This window comes from Cardiocondyla obscurior, linkage group LG02, assembly GCF_019399895.1.
Source record: "Cardiocondyla obscurior isolate alpha-2009 linkage group LG02, Cobs3.1, whole genome shotgun sequence".
Lineage (NCBI taxonomy): Eukaryota > Metazoa > Arthropoda > Insecta > Hymenoptera > Formicidae > Cardiocondyla > Cardiocondyla obscurior.
In genome coordinates, this window is record NC_091865.1 from 9,230,509 (window position 1) to 9,251,902 (window position 21,394).

At 41.3% G+C, this 21,394-nt stretch overlaps 2 protein-coding genes across 13 annotated transcripts in view; one reads left to right on the top strand and one right to left on the bottom strand.

Annotated features, from left to right (window-relative positions):
• The window catches only part of Hdac4 (histone deacetylase 4), a 65,999-nt gene extending 47,015 nt beyond the window's left edge, over window positions 1-18,984 (bottom strand). For 4 of the 7 annotated variants that reach the window (XM_070670553.1, XM_070670563.1, XM_070670595.1 and 1 more), the window contains exon 1: window positions 12,663-12,792. Coding sequence is in view for 2 of the 7 variants with exons in the window: in XM_070670582.1 (XP_070526683.1) it covers window positions 12,663-12,705 (43 nt within the window). In the remaining 5 variants the exon portion in view is untranslated. Of the gene's footprint in view, window positions 1-12,662; window positions 12,795-18,553 lie in introns of those variants that run through there. The other 3 variants (XM_070670582.1, XM_070670572.1, XM_070670545.1) reach the window with 2 other exon arrangements.
• Window positions 18,985-19,506: 522 nt separating this feature from the next.
• Window positions 19,507-21,330, top strand: LOC139110984 (uncharacterized). 6 transcript variants are annotated; one of them, XM_070670987.1, is made up of 2 exons: window positions 19,507-19,763; window positions 20,101-21,330. In XM_070670987.1, exons 1-2 carry the CDS (start codon window positions 19,761-19,763, stop codon window positions 20,572-20,574), a joined length of 477 nt encoding a protein of 158 aa, XP_070527088.1. In that variant the 5' UTR covers window positions 19,507-19,760; the 3' UTR covers window positions 20,575-21,330. The 6 variants fall into 6 exon arrangements, with proteins under 6 accessions (XP_070527088.1, XP_070527106.1, XP_070527123.1 ...); XM_070671005.1 differs by having other exon boundaries at window positions 20,122-21,330; XM_070671022.1 differs by having other exon boundaries at window positions 19,513-19,835.
• Window positions 21,331-21,394: the final 64 nt, after the last annotated feature.

Below are 21,394 nucleotides of genomic sequence, written 5' to 3' on the forward strand. Positions count from 1 at the left end.
TTTTAAGAGCTCGCCTAAAACGATTACATCCTCCTAAAAATGGTAAACCACCGTGAAGAGAGATCTGCCATAGCATTATTAAAAAAAAAAAAAAAACTTGCTGCGGGATACCATCGTGACTTCGGAACAACGGCGACGCGAAATGATCATCGATCGAACTGACTGATTGTGACCGATTCCTTCTTTCTCTCGGCGCTCTCGGAGAACCGACCGATCAGAAAATAGCACGTCGCGACGGGAAACGGCGCTTTAACACCATATCTCTCTTTCTCTTCTCTCCCGTGGTTCTATACTTGCACGCGTCTATGGTCCTGAGGCTCATCACGATTATAGTTCGCAGCCTCGAGAAGTTTGCACACATACGGCGCAAACTCCTCACGTGCGCATGGTCGCGGACACGTGAACGAGCATCGAGAGGGCACGTTTGTTTCCTGCATAGGCTACCTGAACACATGATACATGTCGCTTACACGCGAGCACGCACTTTCGTAACTGCCAGCTGACTTTGTCTCGTGTCCGCATAGCCACCGATCGTTATAGCCGCGCTAAATATACGAGCCGCTAACGTGCGAGAGACTTCATTAGAAGGCAATAAATTCCACTTTCTGACGTAGCGCCCCGTGGAATCAAAAGTGAGGACGTTACACAAGCGTGATACAACACGGGTCGATTATTGTTTTATTTAAATATAAATATATGTATATATAACATAATCGAGCGTCTTGTTTTATCTCACAAAAATACTTTGATAGCCGCGCTAATTTGTAATTAAAACGACGGATGTAAAGGCAAACAATGATAAGGTAAAATAAAATAATATTAAGCCAAATGAAATCGCTCGTGGCGCAGAAACGATTCGATTCGAGGACAAAGTGCAACCGGTAAGTTTGACGCGCGGTCAATCCTCGCGGCGCTCTCCCGGCGTCGCCTCGTGCCGAAGAACGACATAAATAGCGTTATCGTGAGTGTTCACACCGCAGCTGATAACGGCGGATGATTTTACCGTCTATCGACGGACGCGTGGAGATTTCTCGCGGGACGATCGCCGACAGCCTATTTTTAGCACCGCGTTCATTAAGAATAATCTAGCCGCGAATAAAAAGATGTAAGTGGAACAGACTCGATAAGGCCGACGGCTAAAGATGTCGCGCGATAAGAATGTGCCCTCCTCGAGGGCAAATTCATCTGTTTTTATCGCCGAGACTTTATTTCGGAATTGCTAATTATTCCCCGCACAGATTTGAACATGAAGGGGAGGAAAAGAGTTATCGCATTCTCTGAATAGGCAGTTTTCAAGCGCGATCAGCGAGCGAGATGAGCACAAGTGGTGCAGTAACGTCGCGAGGATTGTCAAGCGGTTTGAGATAGCGAGGGGTACCTTCTCCAGGAACTACAGTGAATTCCAATAATCGCCGTCTGTAAGGAAATAATTAATCGCGTCTGCAAAATCGCGGGTTGCGCGCGTCGGACGCAAATAGCCGAGATTACGCGGTGGAGGGTGGATGGAGGAGGAACGCGGCAAGATATCGTCTTTGGTCGCGCGGTGTCGATCGATACTATCCTATCTATTATTAGACGTGTAACGGCACACGGATCGTTATTATTATTATGCGAAATGTATTTGTAGCCAACTCACAACGACAGCGACGAAGCCTGTTTCTATTCCAGCTGCAAAGATTATGGCACGCCTGTTAAGTTAGCTTCGAACCGCGAGAGATGAAAGGGATATCGACACAAAAAAAAAATAAAAAAAATAAAAGATAGAGACGTTAGGGAAGACAAAAATGGCAACAAAACTCAATCGGCAAACTAATCGCGTAACTCTCGCGACGGTGAATGGAAATTAAATCTCGCTAAAGCTTCGCGGAGAAAAATTATGTACTAACAGTACTATGGCGTCAGACAGTAGTCGTAGACCATTAAGGAATAACAAGATTAAATCGCTATGCTAGTATTCTATCTATCTATGTTAGCCATTGTCTGCCATTTAAACTCGTAATTTCAAGACGGTTCTCAATTTCCTTCCTCCGCGTTGCAAAATCGTTCAACTGCATCGCTTCAACCCGCGTTGATGATGAACCGAGGTACTGATGCAAACATTTTGCAGCTTTGCGACAAATACTTTTAATAATACCTTCCACACGTGAGTTTAACTATCAAAGACGACGCGCAAAGTCAATTAATTGACACCATCCTGGCTGCCGATCATCCTCTTCATTCTCTTTATCTTTTTTTTTTTTCTCCAATCTCGCAACTTTCTTCCTGATTCGCTCGAGCGAGCAAAAATGTCCCACGAGAAAATAAATAGAGAACGCGATCATACCTAAATTATTCAACAGTGTATTGACCGGCGCGGTGCGAGACCACAGTGCTATATTACCTATCTATACCCCCGAGAATAAATAATGCAGACGGCAACGGTGGTTCCAAACGTGCCTTTCTTTCTCCTTCAATGCGCTTAATCCTTAAAAATAAACGATCTCGCCGGAACGGTCGCGGTGAAGATTCGGCCTGCATTGATTTTCAATCAACCGCAATTTTCGTCGGGCCGCCTCTCGAAAGAAGCGAGCGGATTAATTATACACCGGGCCGTCTAATTTCGGTTCGACAGTTATTCGTCGCCGCTGAGTGACCGCGCGATGACGAGCCGCTGGATGGAAATTCAATCGAACGGAATTGCTACAATAAATTTAATCCTCTTGTCTTGGTCTAATGCTACTTCGTTATATAAACTCGTCGTATGTAACCGACTTTTAAAATTCTTGTCGGGATATCCACCGCCACAAACCCCACACGGATTATTTTAACAGACACAAACGTCAAACAAATTAATTAAAAATACAGCAAACTGTCAACTATTAATACGTGAATAAATAAATAAATAAATAAAATTATTCTTTTTTTTTTCAGAAAAAAAAAAAAAATCTTATTTTTAAAACAACTTAAATAAAATATACCTTGCATTTCTGAAGATTTGCAAGCGGACATTAATGGACACTATTCAGCAAGCTTGCTAGAAGTTAATTATTGGGAAAAATGTATTCGCGACGTCTCGAATAATACTAGTCGAACGGGAAACATATCGCAGTATAAATACCTAACTATAAACGTGACTAAAATTGATGTACACGTAGAAAGATCCTGACGGTCATTCGTTAGCAGGATAAAGTTTCGAGTTACCATTATTGCATCGTCGTTTGTGTAGCTCGCAAGGCTCCGCGGGCGTAACGCGCAACGTAACCGCGCGCCAATATGCGCGCATGCATAATGCCAAGCATAACCGAGTAGTTTATTTATAACGCGGTGCGGAAATACACCCGCCGGCTTGTGCCTTTATTGTAAAACGTCGTTGTGTAACGACGTTGTGTAACGTAATTGCACGATAGTACGGCGACGCGTATGCGATCGCGGCGCATGCACTTGCATCCATCCCTCCCCTCCTTCGAATTCCCGTCCCTCTTTCTTCCATTTGCCGAGTCGCGATATCTGAGGTAAGGTATAAACGACGGCGGAATTAACGAAAGCAAGCGGAAACGTCAATCCGCCGGCGTAACATCGCCGCCACGTCGAAACGAAGACGCCTCCGTTCATTCGCGAAACACTTACGACGACCGATCGTAAAAACTCTCGCCCGCCGGTGACTTTGATTTACGATGAGAGACGTAACGTAAGAAATCATTTTCCCGAATCACTTCGGCCAACTTCAACTTTTCCACGTCTCGTAAATAGATCACTTTGCCTATTGTATTACCGATCGTGACAGAATGTCAACGTTTCGTAAAATTCACAGAGTATCTCGTAAACTAAAATATAGAAAGGAAGATAAGCTCGAGTCTTATCTATATAAATGTTTCTAAAAATAAATGTATCTTACAAACAGAATTTAATCTCGATAAGATATAATTAAAGTATTAAAACATTCAATAGGAAAAAAAAGAAGAAAAAAAAAATGTGTAAGTATTGTATACTAAAAGACAGACATGGCGTTTGCTACGGCGACGGCAGCTAGCGTATGTGACTCTCCCTTCTCGATCCTGTGCGACACATGTACTACGCGTTTCGTGCGAAACTCTGCACACCATGTAAGGATCACGTACACTAGCCGTCGTCGCCGCAGTAAAACGCCATATCTGTGTTCCAGTGTACGATATACATATATTGAATATTTGCGGCATGTGTTCTTTGAAAATAAGATGGAAAGAATCGAGTGCATATCAATTATAAACAACCCCTTCGATTAAATTATCCGATTCTCTTTTTTTTTTTTTCCTTTCTTTCTCATAAGTTTCTCAAGCCTAGGTTCCTCTCGAAACGTTAGCCAAGCCGGGTATTTACGATACTGGGACGCGAATGTCTCTAATTATAGATTATTGCAGCATCCTCTCTTAGTATATGCATTCGGCCGCATAGTGGGTGTAGTCGGGCACACCATGAACTGATGGGATCACGAGATAATCCTCAAATTTTCAACAAAATAACGCGAGCGGCAATAACAATAATAAAAAATAAAATAAAATAAAATAAAAATTGCGCTTTATGTTTTCTAGTATTTATCTCCTACTTTGATGAAAAATGTGATAACTCATGGAACGGCATGCGCTGTTATTTGCCGACTTAAAATCCGATATTCAATATCAATATGCGAGATGACCTTTATTTGATAGTATCACACAAGCGCAGAATGCGAGCTAGTATATTTTATTATGAAATATTTCTTTACAAATGCACCCGCCACATCCCGCACTTCTATTTCAAACTGAGTAATTTTAATTAATATTTAATCAATGTAATACGACTTTCTCTCTGATAACACCGGTTAATCATATATTTCGTAAATTAATCCCGAAATTGTAAATTGTTGAAGGCAAAGAAATAAATTTAATTAGAACAATTTTGATAAGTAAAGCATTTCGATAAAATTGATACAATGTGGAATATTCATGGGTGCGGAATCGAGTGGAGAGTTGGCGATGTTGGTGGTCGCGGGTACCACCTGCGGAGCGTTTCTATGGACCGATCGGTTCGAGCGTTTGCCTAGCTATCCCTAAGACTTCGAGGGATACCTCGCCTAGTCTCTGGACTTTCTTCGACCGTGGCGGCAGGTCAGACCCTAAAAATCTACAAAACCCGTGCGCCATACGTGCCACAGCTTGCGCTACGTGCTATTCCATGGATTTGATCGACTTGTCGCAAACGAAGGACGAGGTCACGGTCATTGCCGCCAAGTACGAGATAGGCCTGAATTTATCCCGTGGCGGACTCTCGCCAATTTCACTTTCGACGGTGGACGTTTCACGTTTCCTATATACGAGTTGTACTCAAAAGACCGCGCGCCGAAAGGAAGAACCAAAGGTGTGGTCGGTAAAACAATTATGTATTTCAAGTAATGACGCGATGACAAAGATGATTATGTATTATCACCGAGTGCCGTGCGAGTCGTGTTTTAAAGCTAATCAGCCGCGACATAAAAAAACCCTTTAGTTTAAGTCTAGTTACTTTAAAAGTATATTTACGTTGCAATTAGAAGGCGGGGGCACACGTTCACGTGGTCCCCCGCCAAGTTGCACAAGATTAAAATAGGCAACTTTCGACGGATTCCATTTTCCTGTCTAATGCCAATGCGAACCGATTACGGAATAAGTTGCGCGCGCGAGTACAAGCGTATACAAAGAACACGGAGATTGGATCGAGGGACTGACTGCAGTAACATGCGCCAACATCGATAATCGTTTCGCAATGCGCGGCCTTGACGATGCCCGTATAGCTGCCGATCGGGCCGTCTAAAAATAGAAGGAGCTTGAGCGCGCGCTCGCTCGCTCGCAACAAACGTTAACGTCGTCTCTCACACGAGTCGTTAACTTCGGAATGACCGGTGGTCGCTTGCGAATCCATCTATCTCGCGTGTAATAACACCCCCGCATCTTCCCGCGACACCTCACCGTCTATTTTTAAGCCGGCGCGTGTATAAAGCGCGACGTTCCCCGCCCACTTCTTCTCTTTCTTATTCTCGGTCTTCGTTCACCTCTCGATTCCCCCCGAGCTGACGATCAAACGACAAGCGGAATAGAATGTCGAAAATAATATCGGCTGTTTCGGCGGGAGCTATATATAGGAGGTGATGCGTCAGATGCAGCAACAAGTGAGGCCCGCGGACGTAAGAGGGAACCCGAGGGGCGGCAAAAGAGGCGCGGGGCGCGGGGTCGGGGCGAAATCAAAAATATACGGAACGATGAATGAAACCTCCGCATTGACGCCGCCAAGACGTGCCAGGCGATCCAACTCGTGTCCGGACTGTTTTTGAATGCATCACCGAAGGCGGGGGCGAAGGTGGCGACGTTGACGAGGACCAAGATACGCTAGAGATATCTCGAAATATCATCAATCGGCTCTGGGACCGCGATCCCGGTGGGACTGACGTCGACGCGTCGCAAACGCGAGAGGAGATTGGCGTAACTTTCATAAGAATAACTTCTCGCACGACGCTGGGTACTTGGGTTCAGACAGAAATAATTACAAGCGCGGGAGCGAGTGTCCGGCGGATTTCGTTATGTCCAGCCGATCCGCGTCACGTTCCCATCGAGTAAAGTTAATATTAACAAACTCTTTTGCCGCAAAGCGAAAAGTCACACGAACGTATCGAATTTAAGTTAACCGGCGTGTGAAACCGCGTGCAAAAAAAAAAAAAATTTTACACGTTGTATTTACCGGATTTTGACGTAAAACAATAATAAGGAAGCCGTCGATGTCGGTAATTTATTACCTTTCCTACTTCGGCGCACTCATGGCAACGTTATGTTAATCACGATTAAATATATCGCTAGCATTAAAAATTCTCGAAAAAAAAAAAAAAACGATTGATCTTAAATTCGATATCTGCGCTGCCATTAATATAAATTGTGCCTTCGAAACAAATTGATCGAAACATGTATAGACGACAGCTATTCTTATGGAAATCAATTTGGCACACGTGCGCGAAATCAGCATGTGTAACTTACTAATATGCGTCGTGTTTATTTCGAGAGATGAGAGATCCTTCTTTTTTTTTTTTTTCACAGATAATAAAATACGCAATCTACAATATACGAGAAAGATGTCAAAATATCTTGCCGCTGAAAAAACATAATAGCGAAGACTACGAAATGCGTTCGGAAGGGAGGAAAGAAAAAAAAATGTCCGTTTAACCGGATCCAGACTAACAATAAGCAAATGAGAAACGAACGATTAATTTCACTCGATAAGCGTGACTCACGTGTTCGTTTTTTTCCCCCTTTAAAATTATCGCTCGAGGATTTACATGGTTTTTGAATTCGTGGATCAAGTATTTTTGCCACCAAGATTTATCACGTCGAAACGGGTATACGAAATCAAAGATACACGCAAAATGCGACGGCGGGAAAAACGTAGAATTTGTTTTTGAATGAAACCTCCGCATTGACGTCAAACGAACGCGTCCGCTGTCCGAACGTCGCCTATCATTATCTAAGATGATTGTGTTTTAGAAAATTGCGTGGTATTTCGTGTATACGGGCTGCCAGATATCCTTTGCGACAAACCCGAAGAAAAACACTTACGTCGAGCTCTGAAAATAGTTAGTCCCAGTCGGAAATAACTTGGCACTTTCGGTAATATGGCCATATGGTTGCGGGTACGGTAAAAATACGTTCGTGAAATGTCTAAGTCCGTATATCCACTCCGCCCGGCACACATTCAGCGCTAAGACTGGCCCTCCGCTTGATCTCCCCCCTCCCTAAGTTTCTCCAATTAAAATGGTCATCCGTCAAAATAGAATTCTCGTAAACTAGGCGAGGATCAAAGTCACGTTCGCCTTGGCTCTCAAGTACTCGTATTAGATTATAGTTGTGCTCGATTATACGTTAACAGTCGTTGGAAATTAAGGAAATACGAAATTGTTACGCGTTAAGATTCAATTCTTAATTAAGTAAAAAAATTAATTTTAACCGAAAGAGTAATAACTGTTACGTTTTTACGAATTAATAACAATTAACCTGACGTTTATTATCACGAAATGAGCCGGCCGAGGGACATTAGTGAAAATCATTTAGAGTATAACGCGGTGGAGAGTCGAGTTGTTGTACTTTCACGGATAAGATATTCAACTAATAGAGAGTTTCTATCATCTCTAATTTGTCTGGCTCTCGGGAATTTACTCGTCAGTTAAATTTGGCTTGAGCGTGTACTTAACGATCTTAAGTGAGTCTTCCGGGGCGTCGTCGTTACGATCGAAGAAAATCTTGGCACTTTCAATCGTACATTCGTCGACGACTCCGCGAGCTTATATGAATGCTGCAATTTCGAGAGACCGAGCCGATTATCCGGCTGTCTCTCATTTCCGCGCGCCAACACAGCCGCTCATTAAAATCGAAGATCGCGTTAAGTATTCCTCTCTCATTTATTTATTTTCTTTATCGCCACTTTCGTACAGCAGGTGGTGTTAGCCTATAATATTTACTTTGATCGGCTAAAAAAAAAAGCGATTTGGCCGCGGTAAGAGTAAAAAATTATTAAAAGCTGGCTCTTTTTTCAAAACGTTACGCTTCAAGCCATTATAAATTTTAATAAAAAAGGAAATAAATTATCGCACAGTAGTGCAACTCGATTACAGCAAAATTTTCGACACCAAGGCTTACATCACCGGCGAGATTGGTATATTGGCTAAACTATTTTCAAATGCCAGATGCCATCGGCACATTCGTCTCCGGAATAAAGGCCTGCCATCGAACTCGCACGACAGAGATGATTCCGCGCGTCCAATAAAATCGTTATCGTCCGCGCTTAAACCCGTATACGCCGCGCGCGCGCGGATATAAAGGATATAAAAGCTCGACGGGAGAGATAACCGAACGGAAAGGAGGAAGGGGAGGTTTATTTCGACGACTTGGCACAACACTTCCGATTAATAATAGTTGTAAACGTCTCCCGCATATCTCACGACCGAATAAACAATATATTTCTGTCGGCGACAGCTCGAATCGTGGGAGGTCTTGCCGGCGTGTCGTAATAATCGTTATCGTCACACAATGATGGATCTTTTACGCCCTCTCTCAGAAGCTAAATAGCCCCCGCGCTCCCTACCATTTCCGGTAAAAGGTAAAATAAAACAATTCTGTGCACGTATCGCGCCCGACGTCGATATCGTAAATTTAGAAAAAAGCGCGTACACCAAAGTTACTCTAATCTTTTCTCGTAATATATTCATACAATGAAAAAAGAAAAAAAAAGAAGTTAACACATCTACATGTATATAGCTTGCTTGAAAATACCGCAGGCATTTTAATTTAAAGCTGAATCTCTCTCGCGATCATTCACGGATTAAATGTCCCGTGCTACCTTAACCGGTCCACCGATCATCAGGTGCCAGGACGTTCTCTCTTCATTCATGTGGAGATAAGCCAGAAGAACTCAAGCAGCGTCCTCTAATTTCGAGGAAAAAGATATACGAATACACTGAGAGGAACGGAAGGACGGGGAGGAGCGTAAGCTGGCTTCGAGGAACACCAACTTCTTACCCAACAACCCGGTTGCCAGTATTTCATTCATATTATTATCCTGGCCCGGTGGGACCTGCTTCGAGTTATTTCGGTTCATTCGTTGCGTCGGATGCTCGAAAAGCGTACCCACTATATCTCATTAATAAATTTTTTTTTTCCGCCTCGCGTAAAGAAAACCGTCATGGAATTGACTACGTGCGAAACGAGAATAAATTGTGTCGCACACGCGTGCTTGCCAAAATCAACCGGGCTCTATCAAAGTCAAGTTCGACCGACCTACGCGACTTAGAACGAGAGCCGCGGGAAGGAGAGGCGACGATTCGAAGCCTCATTGATGCTGCCGATTAATTGAAAGCGCGCAACCAAGATCGTTGCGCTCGACGCTGAAAGGCGAATGTGCAACTAGAGCTGAACGATTTTCGACAAGATCCCTTTCCCTTTCGATATTCTTAATTTTACGCTTCAACGCGTTGAATAAATTAAAGATAATAAGACCTATCGCATAAAAGCATCCGCGATATAGTAATTACGCCGGACGAAATGTCGCTTCGAAAGTTAATTAAAGGAATATAAATCGAGTCTCGTCTCGTTTATATCGAGCAGTTATAAAAATGATTCCATAACTTTCACGGTGCGTTCCCTCTGGTTATACTTCGGTTAAATTAAAAATTTTTTATTCGAAATAGTTTTTTTTTTCTTCCCTCCCGTGTGACACGATAGCTTTATAGAAAGCAACAAAGCCGGTTTTCGAAAAAAAAAAATTTGTTAAAGTATCGTACATGTGTAAATCCGCCACGAGACCGTATTTTTCTGACAGTCCTATCGAACGTATTTCCAAAATGTTTCCACGCACGTTGTACCTTTGTGTCAATAAAATCGAGAGATAAATTGTTGACAAGTTTTTAAAAGCGAAGTCGAGTTATTAACAAACACTGCCGCGTGTAATTTAATTAATAGTTGTATAAAATGTACCAAGTAAATAGAATCGTTAACGATCTAGTTGACGCGATTGAGTATCGGTAGTAGTTACGAAACGCGTAACGCAATATGGCGTTGGCTAAAAATAGAAGTGCACTCGATATGTGCAAACTCACCTCGTCTCCGCCGCGCTTCATTAGCCCGACCGGCTGCGTTATTTAATGCGTTCGTGTGCATTATAGGCGAGCGTCGACGTTCCTGATCCTCGCAGACATCGCGCCATGCACGTTTACGTTATATCTCCGCGGACAGAAACAATTTATGCTTCTACGATATTTCACATCAATTCATCGAGAGTGTAAGATGTCGTATCCGTATTGTCGAATAGTTTAAAACATTTCCTAGCCTGGATAACTTTCATGATTTTTTTTCGAAATCGAGATAAGCATGCGTGACCGACGGACGAGTTTCCGATTGAAAAGTGACTCGCTTGAGCGAAAAATCGTCGCGATTAACGAGCTGCGATGTGTAATAATAATAAAAATAATAAGTTCAGGGTGCGTAAGGACTCGCGAATAGTACAGATAGCTAATAAGAATTATCTCTTTCTGTTTAGCGTCTCGGGCCGGCGTAACGTTGCATACGTCGCTGCGGTTCCATCGTGTACATGGGTCATCGCGGCGCGGCAAAAGTGCACGGTCTATTAATATAAATGCCGAGTGTGTACATGCACACATACGTAAATGCGCGTGCGGGCACGGCGCGACTGCGTGCACGCAAAATTCAGCGCGCAACAAACGCGCTATTTCGAGGACCATGCCGGATAATAATATTTTAGAGCGTGCGGGCGTGCAGAGGCGGACTACGATATTTTCGAACCCATCGTGCGAAACTGATTTCGCGAAAGCTTCCCGCCACGGGATGGTAAAAAAAAGTCTCGCGTCGAGATGAACGCCAACGGGTCGTCGCGTTATTGTCACGTTTAAGTTAACATTTATACTTACGCGTGTCACGAAATACCTATGCTCGAAAAACTATTACATCGGACATAAATTGTAAGGAAAAAAAAAAGAAAAAAAAAAAAGACTACCATCGTGTAAGAATTATGTAACTGTTTTATGTAATGGTACTAATAGGAGGAGCCCGAAATTATTTCCTTTTGAAATCTCGAGTTTCCTCTTCGAGCAAGGGTCCCTTGCGCTTCTATGGTAATCCGACACTACAGGCGTGTTATCTGGATGTCACAAATACAAATGCACATTGCGTCGCGTCTCACGGTATATCCTCGCCGTCAACTCGGTGGTTGAATCGCGCGTTTCGAATCGACCGTCGGGAATTTGTGCTATGTAAGCGGCATTCCGGAATTCTTGGCATCACGACGAAGACGCGTGTCTACGCGAAACATTCGCGTGATATTCTATCGATTATAATTTTTTATCCGCGACTCGTATTTTATCAATCGTACCATGGAACGTGAGGAGAGACAATAAAAGAATCTTTTCTAAATTAAATATACATCGTAACGTCGAAATGTGCGCGAGACGCGAGACTTAAAGATATATCCATGTAACAAACTTTTATAACGATCATTTTAATAAAATTAAAAAAAAATTTAGCTTTTATTATTCGTTTATTCGCATTCGAGGCGTTATATAGCTCGTTATTCATTATATTTTTATTAATTTGATAACCTCTTTGTGTGTCACGCAAAAATTTCATCAACGTCGAAGTCAGACTTTGAAAAAAATTCGTAAAAATATCGTAAATCTGCTACGAGGCGCAATATTTTTTTCCAACGACCCATCAGCCATATTTCCGATATGTTCCTGCGCGCGTTGTATTTCTTTTTCCCAGTAAAATCGAAAGAGTACGCAATGAAATTTAATTATTCAACGACATAATGGAATAAATGTAAAAACTGCGACCGATGACGCAAAATTTAAACGCGCTTCGCAACAGCGATACATTTTCTATGTAAATTTATTACATTTTGCATTTAATTTATCTTTATTCGGCGCGTGTGCACGCGCGCAATCACGAAAATTATTTACAATTCAATGAAAATCAAAACTGAAATGACCTCTCGACGATCCCAATTTCTTAATATTTCACCGGTCTTTATGTGTTTTAATTAATTGACTTCGTTGATCAATTAAATATTACCGCGAATAATAAAAGCTACATTTTTTTTTTTAATGAATATGTATAAATCCCTGTTTATAAATATGCACGTACCTTTTGCTGCAACTGCACTCGTCGATGGATGCTCGCTGGTCATTCTGGTGTTTGAATATCCACCGTGCCGGACATTTACCCTCTCGGGACACTCGATTCAATCACTGTTTATCCCTGCATTGCATCGACTCTCTGAAAAAGATATGGCGGTGTATTACATAACAGTTTAAACATTACTATAAATATATATCGATAGATGTATCATATATTTGATAAGAAATAATTATTTATGTACACTGAGATACAGATATGGCATTTGCCGCGGCGACGGCGGTTAGCGTATGACCTCCGATCCTCACACGTGAATTTTTAGATTGAAAAGGATTAATACCGATTCAATTAGAAAACCGCGAGAAACCTATTAGATCTTTCCTGTGACACACCGGAATTTCTCTTTGGCACAAGTTACTAGGAGGAAGTTCGTAGTTGTCATCTAAGAATATTTATAGGGTACCAAAGCGTTGCAAAAACGAGAATCGCAATTCGTTTACGAATTATATAAACTTAAAGAAATTGAAATATATTTAATATTATATTTCGAAAAGATTCTACGGTGCGACTCGAAAACTTACAATTAGACATTAATAATTTCGATATTGTTTAGGTACGTATTTTAAACTAATTTTTATTAATTTTTTTTTGTTTTGTTTAATAATTTTATATAAAAGTCCAATTTTGTAAAATTTTCAAAGATATACTGTAGTAAAATATTCATATTCACTTTTTTAAATACCACATCAAGATTATCGCTATTAAAAAAATATTTTTAAGTGGAAATAATTAACAACCTTTTCCAATATCGCCATGTAATTTCTACTAGCGAACAGCACTCCGAAAATATTGTCTTTACGCCTAGGTCTTTTTAAACATACGAACGTTTAAAGTAAGTGCGTTTTTTTTTCTGCTACGTGTGTTCGAGTCAAAAACGTATCAGATAACCAAAGACAGCAAGAAATATTGTAAAACCTTTCTTTCTATGGCAACCACAATATCATACGGACACCACTTGAATGCTGACCTAGTTGCCGCCACGTATGTCCTAAAATAGAACGAAGCGGAACAGATCGGGATAGCGCGACAGGCCAACGAGAAATCTGTCGTTGGACCTTCCGATGATCGTCGGGACTTTCCTAACTTATTTACGTTGCGATGCGACAAATCAGGCGCGACCGAAAGCGACGGTGGTCAGACGCAGGACGGCAAACCGCGGCGGACTGCTCGGTAATTTTAGAAATTAACACTCCTACCAGCGCGAGTTTATTTTGCTACTAATTTCTCGCCATTACGGTATAATAAACATTCTAAATCAATAACCTCCCAACCTTAGGCAAAAGTCAAGGCTGAAACAGTCCGGTGCGTGAAAATAAAAGCCCGCTCGAAACGAAGCTGGTAGAAAGTATTACTTTAATAATAATTAGTACACGTGGTGAAATACCAACCGGCAATCAGATTGTTTCTTTTCAAAATGAATTCAGAAGAAAAACAAACTAATATTCAGTGGTCACGCAGCTAGTGACCCTCTGCCCGAAATAATTTGTTAATTTGCTTGTATCGAAAATCTATACATTGGGCAAATTTTGTGTGCAAGACAACGCTTGTTACCAGAACATACGCTATCATTTCATAAAAAAAAAAAAAAAGATCTCGCGTAGCCCGTGTTATTGACTATTGTTTCACGACAAGCTGTAGTTTTTTACTTCCGAGGTATAAAAATAAACTACACGATCGATCGCAATACGTGAAGGTATAAACTGCGAAGGAATAAATTCTTTTATAGCTGGTATCAAAACTTGAAATATAACAGTTTCACGTATCGGCCAAGTTGAATATCGAAATCAATAGATTTTACTCTGCAATTAATTAATCAAGGAAAATAATAAATAATTACATATAAATTGTCTGCTAAAAATTGTTATGCAGATTTTATCATAGTATTTTCTTCGTTTATAGAAACGCTGCCACATTGCATTTATTTAAAATGCGAAAATATATGTACATTGAAACAAGTGACGATGTTAATTTATAACTTTATATTTTCAAAATATTATATGCAATAAATTTTACGGTCAAACTATTTATAATATAAAGAGATAAGGAGTTAACATGCCGTGATAAGGAGAATATTAATAATCAACATATTAATTTGGGAAAAAAAAGGCAATCTCTGTCGGTCAAAGTTTCTATTAAGTCCGAGGGGTCAACCACTAAATGGGAATCATTGTATATTTTTCTGTAAATATATTCCGGCAGTATAATAATAAAACAGGCACTACTAACATTAGAAATACGTAGCAACGTATCGCAATAATTCTCAATACACAGCAATAAAATGTATCGTACTGCCGAAAACGGTAATCATTGTTCATTTATTTAAGTACTGGTTGACCCCTCGTATTAAATAGACAAAAAAGGTTTTTTCCGTCACTTATCTCAATATTTCTCTCTCTCTTTCTCTCTCGAGATTGGGGAGGGGAAAGAATAATTCGGTATGTGCCACATTCTTCATCTGATAATAACCGTTTGTAAACGAAACGTAATATACACTCTGCAACCGTTACAGTCATAAAAATTCACATCTCCACCAACCGCGACAGTCGGAATAAACTACTGTTTGCGAAACGAACGGACCAATCTGATTGAATTTTATGGACGAAAAGCGAAATAACATTTCATCAACGTGCAATCCATAGTTTTTTTTTTTTTTTTTTTAAATATGCCGGACCGTGCTCGACGCGCTCGATAAAGCTAATAATAGTTGTAAAATAATTTATTCCCGATCGCGCGCATACGTTTTGCTGTTCGTGCAGTTTTGCAGGTTATCGTCTTTGTCGGAAATATAAATAAGTTAGAAATAAAAAAAGAAGAAAAGAAAGAAGGTGAAAAAAGAAGGCAGCTAGACGCTTGGAGAGGTCCTGCGTAATTACACATGACGTTACGTAATTATCTACCGTTCAATTAAAATCTCACGACGTATTTGCCCGGTTAACCGGCACCTAAATTAAATTATTACTTCTATTCGGGTTTATTAAATGAACTTTGCCATGGTGAAACCAATAAATTCCATTCTCGCGTTGACGACAACGAAATACGTATCGCGTATGCACGCCTCCTCCGAATAATGTTTGCAACGGCATACAATTTGGATTTGAAATAATTATCGGTCAATACATTTCGCGTCGACTGATGAAAATAGATTACACAATATATCGCGATGACGAAGCGGAAAAAAAAAGAAAAAAAAAGTGTGTGGGGACAGGTCAAATGTCGCACGTACGATATATTAATTCACGCACGTTGCCGGCGTAGCGAGCACGATAAATATTTCGAGACCTAATTTTGGTCCGCGTAAAATTTTCCATATATTCTGGATGCAACGAAACGTACACCGAGAGCCAATTATTGCCTATCGCGAGTAAACACGAAGATAATTTTCTTAAACGCATCAAAATTACATCGGCCTCAATAACTGTTTACACAATTTTATATCCGTACGATATCGGCATCATTTGCGTAACAACAGCTGATAAAACACCTCGATCTTATTGTCGATTCTGCCATCGAACGCTCGCGACAATCGCCCTCTCGTGAAATGCAAACGGATGTGAAAGACTCAGTGGGGGAGGGGCCGATACTTGAAGCGGACGTAATGAATCGAGTTTCGTTCTCGTTACGAAATAACGGCTCGATGTTTTCTTTTTCTTTTTTGTTAATTAACTCAATCGCAACCGGTGCTCATTCATTCGCAGGCAACAACGCTCTCCCTCAGACTTAATTTAACCCAGGGTGGACGGAATACCACCGTCGACGTGACATCTTCGAAAAAGAAAGGAGGAAAAGAATCGGATACGGGGGAATAAACGGCGGCAAAGTGCGCCCTATCGATCCTTCGCACGCGGAGTTAATTCGATGCAACTCATTACTTAATAAAAGCGGGATATATTTATAACTCGAGCTTCCCTATAAATTCTGACCTATAAGGATATTAAAAATATAACGGCCGCGACACGCGAATAAAAAAAGATATAAAGGTTAAGTCCACGCGCCGCTCGTCGTTCCGTTCATGGCGCAACGTTTATTGCCGGACTGCCGTCGGCAAGCTCGTGATCGCCGTCGGCATTAATGCTCGCTCGCGGATCCTATGTGATAACGTGCGCAAAGAAAAAAGAGAGAGAGAGAGAGAGAGAGAGAGAGAGAAAAAAAAAAAAAAAGAAAAACTTCCCGTGGAGTTTTACGCTTTTTACCGTTTAACGCAGCCTGTCTTCACGCAGCCCGAACGCTTCTAAAGCCACGACAAAACGCGGGGCGAGTCGCAACGCGGATTAAACAGAGGATTGAATAGAGGATTAATTATCTCGCTGCGCAGATAACGAACGACGATTCAGCACGCGATTCGAAACGTGGATGTCTCGAATCTTTCCTCTCTTTTATATCTCATGCGGCTTCTACGCTAAACGATAAACTCTTGTCTAATAAAACGCAGCTACGTCCCGACAAAAATCACGATAAAATTTTTTTTTTTTTTTACATAATCAAAAGAAGATTGTTCGAACGTTGTATGTTATTTCGCAATCGCGGTTGAGACGCACGCCAAATGTATATATATTCCTATTACGTGCATTTGGTTAAACACGCATTTTGTGCTTGTAAACAAGCTTTTATCGGGATAATTTTTCAAAGATAAATAGAAATATTAAGAACCGCGCTGTTGTACTCCTCGCAGTAACTCTTGCGAAATAATTCCTAATCAAGCCGGTTTTCTTTTATCCGTCGGAAGAGATTAATCTACGCCAACGACATTCACTTAGAAACATTGTTAATTTATATACTTTATCCCGGATAATCGCTTGATAATACCCGGCTGAGAAAATTTATTCCTTCCGATCGATTCTGCGGGAGTCGCGTGTTAGGTGACGCGAATTTCGTAAATTATCTGTGTCACGTTGTTTCGTAAAGTAGGATACAACGTGAACGTGTAGGAACGAGAATGTGTAATATGTAAAACGCATAAAGTTACATAAATATGTATATTCCGCACAATATGCATTTGCATAAGTGCCGCAGACTTGGAGTAGCGAGTACCAGTGATTAATCGACATTAACGTTTCCCGAGGCTTTGTAAGCTCCGTTCAATTTCTCTCGAATCTAACGGGACTTAAAGCTAACCAATTTTAACCAAATAAACGCGATAATCAATTTTACATTGTATTATATATACATATATATATATATATAGATTATTTTTCATTAATGTTATCTTGGCCCTCGAAATCTGGACGTTTCAAAATCATAATCGCTGACCCGACCGACCCCGACGCTTCTGCTTACATGTGTACACTCGCAAAAGGTCAGGTCAGGTGGACGCTTGCGAGAGATTATCTCGAGGAGCGAGCGGAAGGATAATACGTCATTGTAAATATCGATGGGACGAGACTCCTATTACAACGCAATTTTATGCCCTCCCTGCGCGAGCCCTTCCAACAAATTTTTCACTCGGCACAATTCGGATGGAAGTTCCCTACGTCTGAGGTTTCAAAACCTCGTGTCGATTTGATGTACGTAGTGCCGCGTTCGAAAAGGACGTTCCGTAACCCCATCGCGTTCCCATCTCTTTCGCGGAAGGCTTACGGGAGGAGCAAATACTTGGGAATTTCAACGTCGGAGTGTCGTCGATGCGACGGGATGCGACGCGACGCGACGCAACGCGACACATCGGCGATCCTCGCGACGTCGAGACATGGCGCCACGCGCTCGCGAATTCGAGCGACAGCTATTGAATTCGAGTGATAAAAGCCACACGTAAAATGACCGAGTGTCGGGTATCGGTTGACGCCGCGCGAAATAGCGAGCGCACGACGTACATGCGTAAATAGCAAGAGACGGATCGTACTTACCCGCCACACCTATGTCGCGCGCGGTGTCGTCGTCCTTCGCAGGGATGATACTTCCGAAAGGGTCGATGAAGCGCCGGCCGCTGGCAGAAGGTCCGAAAAGGAAGGTCGCAAGTGACTCACGATGCAACACAGGACCCACAGTTTCACTCGCGCGGTGCGTTTCGGATCGCGATACGTGCGTGCGTAGGTGCGTGCGCGATGAACACGGCGAGGCACAAAAACAATGCGATCGCGTCGCTACCTCGACGCGCTTTGGCGAACTACGCGGGTGGCCGCGGCCGCGGCCGCGCGCCCGCGCTCGCGCACTCCGATGGCTCTCAGGCCAAATTGGCGGATTTCCGAAGGCGTATACACGACAATCCGAGCGCCGCCGCTCGCCCTATTCCGGCCTTCAAATCGTTAGGATGACCCGCGCGAAAATACGTGCAGGAGGAAAGCAAACGCGTTGGATTTTCGCGTTTTTCGCGAAAATAAATACCGCTCGGAACGTACCCGACCCGATAAACTCTGAGAACTGCGACCTACGCGCCGCTACGCGCCACTATGCGCAAGCCCTCCACCCGTACTCGCGATCTCGTTGGCCGCGACTGCTCGACAAGATGGTTGGTTCTTGCCATTGAACCCGATACGAATTCAAAGAGATTATTTCAAAAATCTTATGTAAATGTCTGAACTTACATCAGGTTACTTAGTAATCAGGAAATTTATGTGTAAATAACAAATTTCGGAGTTTCCGTTGCTCTCTACGTTGACGTACGATCATAAAGATCCTCTCCGCCACACGATTCGGTGCGATGCTGACATCTAACAGTAGTTCGTATAAATTTCGAAAGACAAGTATGGCGTTTATTGCGGCGACGACGGTCAGCGTAGTACATAACCTTAGCGTAGTGTGCGCAGTACGTGCACCACGGAACGCCGTTCGTCAAAGACTGAGGGGACAACGAGCGCGCCCCACTACTTGTCGAGAGGACCTAGAGGGGGAAGTCACGTACGCTAGCCGCCGTTAACGCCATATCTGCTTTTCGGTGTACGGGGAGTAATACATGACACGGTGACGTCATAGCGATTTTATATAGGTACTGACTGGCGAATGACGCGCTTAGCGTAGCGACTTCTCTTGTCACTTGCGTATTTATTTGCGCCTACAGTGCAAAGTTATTATCTTAGAGAAAAAACTGATAGACGAAACGAAAGCGATAGCAGGATGGTCAGTTTGTAGCACGAGCTGTTCGTTGAGTGTGCAATAAACCCCTGTTTTTTATTAGTTTCTAACCTGCACGTGAGTAAATCCTGTAATCTACCCTCGAATACGATCTATTTACGACTTATAATCTTTTGTCCCTATCACAATTACGTAGACACTTCGAGCTTGTTTTAAGCTCAGACTGTTCAAAGTTCGCTTGCGTTACTGAGTTTTCTTTTTAGCTCGGCTTCTGTGTTAAACGTTTTTTTTTTTTTTTTTTACAATTATGCCTATTTAATCACGTTTTGGAATCACTGTGACTTGTCTATTTATGACAAAAAAAATATAGATAAATTTTTAGGTGGAAAATATTTTGCAGAAGATGTCTTGGCTGTTTGGTAGAAAAAAACATAAGGATTCACCTCCTGAATCAAGGGATGAACAAGAGGAACGATCTTCCACTGATCCAGGAGATGATTTTATAGTAATTGAAAAAAGGCGAACCTCCTTGCCACCTAATGTTGGTGAACAAAGTACTCCTTATCCCAGTGGATTGTATCCATTTATTGGGGGAACACCAATGAATCCCACAATGTCGGCTGGTAACCTACCTAAACTAACTCAGCAAGTGGATGTTTCACATTATCTAAGCGGTGTGCCATTTAAATTATGTAAACAGTTGCAAAGTAACATGAACAACGACTTGGAGATAGATGGTCTACGAATTAGTGAAATAATGTCTTTTATTGAAAGATTAGAGAATCAAAATTATAATTATGACTTCTCTCTTGAAACAGGAGTTATTTCAGAACTGGATAGCAGAACTGAAGATTAACTTTAAACTTTTTAAATTGTTATGTATAATAAAAATATAAATTTTATGAAATTAAAGAATCAAACTTAGTTACATATATATATTTTTTTTTCTGTTACACGCGTATAGTGAAGTCACTTTTTAAAATAAACACTGCATATAATAATGATGTAATAATGTATATTAAGTTTGATTCTTATATTTTTTAACAAACCATACTTTTTTGCAATGTTCCTATCTTTCATAAGAGATTTACAAGATCATAATAAATAATTGCAAAAAAAATGTATATATAAACGCTAAACTTTGGAGAAAAACATTTTACTCATAAGCGTCAATCATTACGAGAAAAAAAAAATATATTTAAAATTTATTTTATTTATATTTAAGGTGATTAAAGTAGTTTCGATGCCAATATTGCCATAGTTCTACACATGTAATCAACTCTTTCGTTTCTGAATAATACATACGTACTGTAGTATTATATGTATACATACACAACATTAATTTTCTTAAGGTCGCGAGACATTACAAGGTGCGCGCTTTGCGAGCGTATTTACTCTTGCTTATTTTTTAAAAAAAACGTTTTATATTTAATAACTTTCAGCAAAGTAAATTTTATTAGAACTACAACAAAATTTGTTTGATAAAACTTGCGTTGAGATGTACACTGACTCTTTTCAGTGTACTAATAAAAAAATGGGACGTCTGACTTACCGTCGGTTAACTCGTATTATTACTTGCTCGATTTTTTGGTGATAATGGTAACAGCTCGTAATGGAAGTCAACTAACGTAAAGTCAGATACATTCACAATTAAAATGAAATTAATATTCCACAGT